Here is a 7,002-nt window from a genome sequence, read left to right as displayed (position 1 = left end):
CTTTAATACAATATTTTTCATTTTATTAACTTTTTATATGGAATTATTAATCAAGTTTGTATTAAACAAACCAATCTTTTCATGATGTCCATAATTTCCTCGAAAACATTTTACCCAATTACACGCATTCGGCTCCCTCTCAAAACATTAGTAAGTCCATAATTCATTTAGCCTACACAAAAGTTAACTTCGGTTGTATATTTCACTCACGATGCTAATCCCTATGAAAAAGGAGAATTTGATCGCGAAATAAATTAGATGATTTTATAGGAGGTGAACCGTTACAACCTTTCAGTTGGTGGTTAACAGACGGTCTTAACTACCTTACAATTAGCATTCGCTAGGAAGAAACATTGTTGCTACTTGTTCAATAACTTTTTAACAGCTTTGTTATTACCAATCTTTAGTAATACTATTACTTTCAGGTTATGTTGCTATCGACCAGTAGCAACTTGTTATTGATTTCAAGTCATTTCTGAAGATCATTTATGCATGCATCTTTTAATCACCAGTCAACGAAACCCCCACTGAAGAAATGTTGCCCCCCTTGAACCTGCAGGTTCATAGGTGTCTTATATAAGAATGATAATGAAGGAGCATGTATTATAACATTACACACGTCTTAAACCAATTAATTTCTTAAAGTAGTAATGGTGACAATCATATGGACATTGTTAATTATACTAGTTTTACTCATGATTGTAAAACCATGTTTCACACCCGGCTAAATACCCATTGAGTAATTATCCCTTGAGTATTAGGCATGTCGATTTTCAAACACATTATTTTTTACCTTTTCTTCCATCTCTATTACCCAAATAATAACTAAAAATTAGTGGATTAGTAGATCACTCTATTACACAAGAACAACTTAAAATAAAACAATATATATTTACAAGTATGTACATTTCAGATAATCGTATCAGATATCACTTAATACTATGCTCGTTTGTCCATCTTATACCCACAAAAACTTTTTAAAACCAATTGATACCCAATCTCATACCTGAATATCTTTCCCAAACGGTGGCGAAGTATAGCGAGTGCAAGGGGTGGCCCCAGCCTCCCTTTTTTTGCGCAATAGTGTAAATATAGCCGTTTTCGACCAAAAATTTGAGCCTGGCCCACCCTCATTTATGAAATTTTTTATACATTTTAAGTCCACCTCTTGTGTCTAAGTCCAAGCTTCACCGCTGTTCCCAAATGTACCGCATATCCTATGTGTTCATGCAAACATATTTTCAGAAAACACTTGTTTTGCAATTAACAAAACTTTAGTGTCAAAACTAGCCATTCCCAAACTTTCAAACCCCCCCCAAAGACCCATATATATATTATTCAATACCCTGACGCCATTTGTTAACTCACTCACTCACTCACTCACTCCTATATTATTATTAGTATTAGTATTAGTATTATCATCTCCATCCCACCGTCAACCGCTTCAACCCATACAAACCCATGAGAGAAATCTTACACATCCAAGGCGGCCAATGCGGCAACCAAATTGGCGCCAAGTTCTGGGAAGTCATCTGCACCGAACACGCCATCGACTCCACCGGCCGCCACACCAACTCCGACTCCACCCTCCAACTCGAACGGATCAATGTCTACTTCAACGAGGCTTCCGGCGGCAGGTACGTCCCACGCGCCGTGCTGATGGATCTGGAGCCTGGGACCATGGACAGCATTAGATCCGGGCCCAACGGGCAGATATTCCGGCCCGATAACTTTGTGTTCGGGCAGTCGGGTGCGGGTAATAACTGGGCCAAAGGTCATTATACGGAAGGTGCGGAGTTGATTGATGCCGTGTTGGATGTTGTCAGGAAAGAAGCTGAGAATTGTGACTCCTTGCAAGGTATATAATAATAATAATAATAATAATAATAATAATCGTCAGTATATCCCACCAATAGCAAAGCTATGGTAGGGTCTGAGGAGGGTAAGATGTAGACAGCCTTTCCACCCATAAGGATAGCTATGGTAGGGTCTGAGGAGGGTAAGATGTAGACAGCCTTACCTCTACCCCATAAGGATAGAGAGGCTGCTTCCGGTAAGACCCCGGCTCGAATTTCCATCATCATCTCAAATAATAATAATAATAATAATAATATGTTTGGTTGATTGTGTGATTGAGTGTTAATTGTTGAGATCTGGATCTGAATAATATGTCGGTGCGTTAATAATAATAATAATAATATGAATTGTTACAGAATTGTGGAGTTTGAAGATGATTATTTGTTGGTTTAATAGTTAATATCAAGTTTTATGTAGTTATAAACTTTGATCAATTGTAAAACTCGGTTTTAGGTGCCGATTGGTCGCTGATTTGGTTTTGACTAATTGGCTCCTAAAATCGGTGAAAATTGAGTGAAGTTGGTCAAATTTCAGTCATAATTGGCAAGTTTCGGTCAAAATTAGTCAAATTTCAGTCATGATTGAAGCTATGTACTTATAAACTTTGATGAATCCGATCGTTCGCTAATCACAGGGCTGCCGATTTGGTTTTGACTAATTGGTAGGGGTGCAAATGAGCCGAGTAGCTCGCGAGCTACTCGAGATCGGCTCGTTAAAAAGCTCGTTCAAGCCGAGCTTTATCGAGCCCGAGCCCGAGCTCAAGCCTAAAAATAAGCTCGTTTAATAAACGAGCTCGAGCCCGAGCTTTACTTATCGAGCTCGAGCCGACTCGCGAGCCTAAACGAGCCTGCTATTTATATACTTTTTTTAAAATATATATTTAATAATTATTAATTAAAAAATATAATGTTATGAAAAAATAGATAAAAATAACAAAATAATATATATTCTTTTATACACAAAACTATAATAGAAAAATATATATAACATAATTATAATTATATAAAAAAATAATTGATAAATAGTAAACGAGCCGAGCCCGAGCCGAGCTCGAGCTTCAAAATCCATTCACGAGCCGAGCTCGAGCTTTGAGAATAGAGCTCGAAACGAGCCGAGCTCGAGCTCGAGCTCTGTGTAAGTTAAACGAGCCGAGCTCGAGCTTAGTCGAGCTCGGGCTCGGCTCGGCTCGTTTGCACCCCTACTAATTGGCCTCGAAAACTGGTGAAAATTGATCAAAGTTGGTCAAATTTTGGTCAAAATTGTTTGAAGTTGGTGTAAATAGTTTTTCAAAATTTTAGTCAAAATCGGTCAAGTTTCGGTCAAAATTGTTTAAAGTCGGTGTGAATAGTTGTTCAAAACTTTAGTCAAAATCGCATGAATTTCGGTCTAAATCTTTTGAGTCGTTGAAAAATTATACATATAAATCCAACCCGTATATAAAATTTTGACAAATTTTGTGTATATAATATTAAGTTTGGAAAACTACATATAAAATTTCAATCCACGCCAATCAGTTGCTAATTGTTGGGACTTGGGCTGCCGATTTGATTTAACTAATCGGCACCTAAAATCTGTGAGAATCGGTCAAAATGGTCAAATTTTGATCAGATTTGGTCAAGTTTCGGTCAAAATTGTTCAAAATAGTTGGTTAAAATCGGTCAAATCTTTGAAGAATTTGAAAAAATAAACTCACAAGTCATAATTCCAATCCATCTATAAGGTTTTGAAAAAAATTGTATATATATAAGTTTGCAAAATTTCATATAAAATTTCGACTAGTGCCTTGCGAGTTCTAAAACTCTGTTATAAGATCATCTTTTTGTTTAAAGTATCACCTGAAATCGAAATTTACCTTTTTGAAAATCTTATAAAAGGATATTCCAACAACTTTTCATGGATGATCATAATCTTTTAGGCAGATAAAAGTGACCAGCTATTAATAACTTTTTGGACCGTTTGCTTTTAGATCCTTTTGTTAAACTTCAACCACATAAATGATTTACTTTGATCACAACTTGCAGGTTTTCAAGTCTGTCATTCACTCGGAGGCGGTACCGGTTCTGGCATGGGAACACTCTTGATTTCAAAGATCCGAGAAGAATATCCTGATAGAATGATGCTCACATTCTCTGTTTTCCCTTCACCGAAAGTCTCTGACACGGTTGTCGAACCGTATAATGCCACACTCTCGGTACACCAGTTGGTCGAAAACGCTGATGAGTGCATGGTTCTTGACAATGAAGCACTTTACGACATCTGTTTTAGAACGTTAAAACTCAGCAATCCAAGCTGTAAGTAGTTAAAATTTGTACTTTCGCATATTAGTAATTATAAGTCAACTATTGAGTTTGATCAAATATGTTTTATTTGTTTACAGTTGGTGATTTGAACCACTTGATATCAGCAACCATGAGTGGTGTAACATGCTCGTTACGGTTCCCGGGTCAACTCAACTCTGATCTCAGAAAGCTTGCAGTCAATTTAATCCCATTCCCACGCCTGCATTTCTTCATGGTCGGTTTTGCCCCTTTGACTTCACGCGGATCGCAGCATTACACGTCACTAACCGTCCCAGAACTGACTCAACAAATGTGGGATGCTAAGAACATGATGTGTGCAGCGGACCCGCGTCACGGGCGTTACTTGACCGCTTCAGCAATGTTTAGAGGTAAAATGAGCACGAAAGAGGTCGACGAGCAAATGATAAACGTGCAAAACAAGAACTCGTCTTATTTCGTCGAATGGATTCCAAACAATGTGAAATCGAGCGTTTGTGATATCCCGCCGACAGGGTTGTCAATGGCTTCCACGTTTGTTGGAAACTCGACTTCGATACAAGAAATGTTTAGACGAGTGAGCGAGCAGTTTACTGCGATGTTTAGGCGAAAGGCGTTTTTGCATTGGTATACTGGTGAAGGTATGGATGAAATGGAGTTTACTGAAGCGGAAAGTAATATGAATGATTTGGTGGCGGAGTATCAACAGTATCAAGATGCTACTGTTGATGATGAGGAGTATGATGAAGAAGAGGGTGTTGAGGGTGGTGAGTATGAAGAGTAAAGTGGTAAAAAGAAATATAAGTGATGTTTTGTTTTGTTTTGTTTTTTTTATCAGTTTGTATGATACTGTTTGGACTTTGGAGTGTACTTTTTTGAGGTTGTGGTTACTTTTTTAGATATTATGATGTTTGGATGGTTTGGGTAATGAAAGTGTATGAATAAGGGTATGATATTGTGGTTTAAATTGTTGGTATTGTGACAGTTTTTGAGTATTAATATGTGAAAGGCTATTTTTGTGTAGAGAAATTAATGAATTTATAGTAAGGCTGAGGGGTGTGGGGCTTCAGCGGGGGCGCGAGCGGAAGGGTATGATATTGTGGTTTAAATTGTTGGTATTGTGACCGTTTTTGAGTATTAATATGTGAAAGGCTATTTTTGTGTAGAGAAATTAATGAATTTATAGTAAGGCTGAGGGGTGTGGGGCTTCAGCGGGGGCGCGAGAGCCCCTCCGCTCGCGCCCCCAGGCGCGAGCACCACACCACCGGGGCGCGAGAGGGGCGCGAGCACGGAATTCAAAGCAGGCGCAAGGTGGGTCGCGGGAGAAAGGTGGCGTAAAGGAGCATTGGGAGACGTGACATAGCCGTTGGGAGTACACAAATGAGCCGTTGGGCTCTTTAATTTAATAAAAAAAAAATTATTCTTCCTATATATAAACCCAATATCACCTAAAACAATTACCACACCCAAAATCACATAAAACAATTACCACAACTTCAAAAAAAAAACCCAAAATCAACCCATCTTCCAAACTTTTTTTTAGATATCAATGTGTTTTTTTTTAATGTGTGTTTTTTTTTAATAATTTATGAGTTTTTTTAATAATACGTTTTTTGAATATATTTATAAAAAAATAAAAAAAAATCCGCTGGAGCCCCTGCTGGAGCCCCTCCACACCAGGGCCAGGGGCTCCAGCGGGGGCTTCATCACCCATCTTATCCAGTTTCTCTCTCTGCCACACGTCACAATATTATTGGCTGGAGCCCCCACTCGCGTCCCCGTTAGAGCCCCCCACACCCCTCAGCCTAATGAGTGAGTGGAGATGATGAGATATTGTGGCATGTAGTAATGATTGGAAACAAAGGGACAAAATGACCTTTTTGAACCAAGCAAAGATGTGGATCTGGTTTTTTAAACAAGGGATTACACAGATAGACAAGTTTGATCAATAATTTACTAAATAAACATGTTTATTTAGTCTACATCTTTTCAATCATTGGTTTTTAATCAATAAACAACTAACACGTCACCGAAGCCAGCTAAGGCGGCTAAGACTTAGCCTCCATCTTATGGGCACGGAATTTTATAAAAAGTAAACGGGTCCCACCTTTAACCAATAAAAATTCGACACGTGTCAAAGGCGTCTAAACTTAGCATACATCTATGGTTATTTAGCCGACATCTCTGACTCTTAGCCGTCTTCGGTATACGTGTCTATTTAGTTAGCTGGCTCGAAATATTCCTTCTTAGCCGGCTCCAACTCGGCTTGTAGGCTAAGGCTTCACTTAGCCGCCTTCAATTTTTTCATTTAGCCGTCTAATTTTAGCCGCCAAAATTGAATATTTTACCAACCTTATTAAATATTTAGCCGGTTTCACTTAGCCATCTTCTTAGCCGGTGTAAATTTAGCCGTCAAAAAATTAAATATTTTACTAACTTACCAACTCTATTAAATATTTAGCCGGCTTCACTTTAAAAATAATTTGTCTATACGATTAATCATATCAAAGGGTAATTGTACTTTGTACGTCGTTCAAAAATAAATTGTACTTTGTCCTCTGCTCAAGCCACTTGCTACTTGATAGAGTGTCCTTTCTTAAAATTAATTGCCGTTCCAAAAATAAATAAAAGTCAAAGGGCTTGAAAGATGAAATATATATCTTTTAAAACCGAAGCCACTAAGGCCATGTGAGTGGAGGGGCTACAATTGGGGCGAATTGTGACACGTGGTGCCCAGTCAGCATGGAGTGGAAATTTGTTTTTGGAGTGTAATGGTGTAAGGGCTGCAAGTTGGGCCTACAATGTCTTTTTTATTATTTTCTTTTTATAATTAAACTAACTAAATAAAAACCAATATATTCAAATAATT

The 7,002-nt window shown here is 38.0% G+C and overlaps 1 protein-coding gene across 1 annotated transcript; it reads left to right on the top strand.

Annotated features, from left to right (window-relative positions):
- Positions 1–1,413: 1,413 nt before the first annotated feature.
- On the top strand, positions 1,414–4,921 carry LOC143536020 (tubulin beta-1 chain-like). Its single transcript, XM_077030110.1, has 3 exons — positions 1,414–1,858; positions 3,879–4,148; positions 4,235–4,921. Exons 1-3 carry the CDS (start codon positions 1,462–1,464, stop codon positions 4,915–4,917), a joined length of 1,350 nt encoding a protein of 449 aa, XP_076886225.1. The 5' UTR covers positions 1,414–1,461; the 3' UTR covers positions 4,918–4,921.
- The last annotated feature ends 2,081 nt before the right edge of the window (positions 4,922–7,002 follow it).

This window comes from Bidens hawaiensis, unplaced genomic scaffold, assembly GCF_021521415.1.
Source record: "Bidens hawaiensis isolate Kalapana, Puna unplaced genomic scaffold, B.hawaiensis_p1.1 tig00010731_1, whole genome shotgun sequence".
Classification (NCBI taxonomy): Eukaryota; Viridiplantae; Streptophyta; class Magnoliopsida; order Asterales; family Asteraceae; genus Bidens; species Bidens hawaiensis.
The sequence above is the reverse complement of the archived record's forward strand: the minus strand, read 5'-3'. Positions and strand labels throughout refer to the sequence as shown.

Coding starts and splice junctions, on each gene's coding strand:
- LOC143536020 (XM_077030110.1), top strand. CDS start 1,462: ATGAGAGAAATCTTACACATCCAAGGCGGCCAATGCGGCAACCAAATT. Junction 1,859..3,878: donor GAATTGTGACTCCTTGCAAG/GTATATAATAAT, acceptor CACAACTTGCAG/GTTTTCAAGTCTGTCATTCA. Junction 4,149..4,234: donor AAAACTCAGCAATCCAAGCT/GTAAGTAGTTAA, acceptor ATTTGTTTACAG/TTGGTGATTTGAACCACTTG.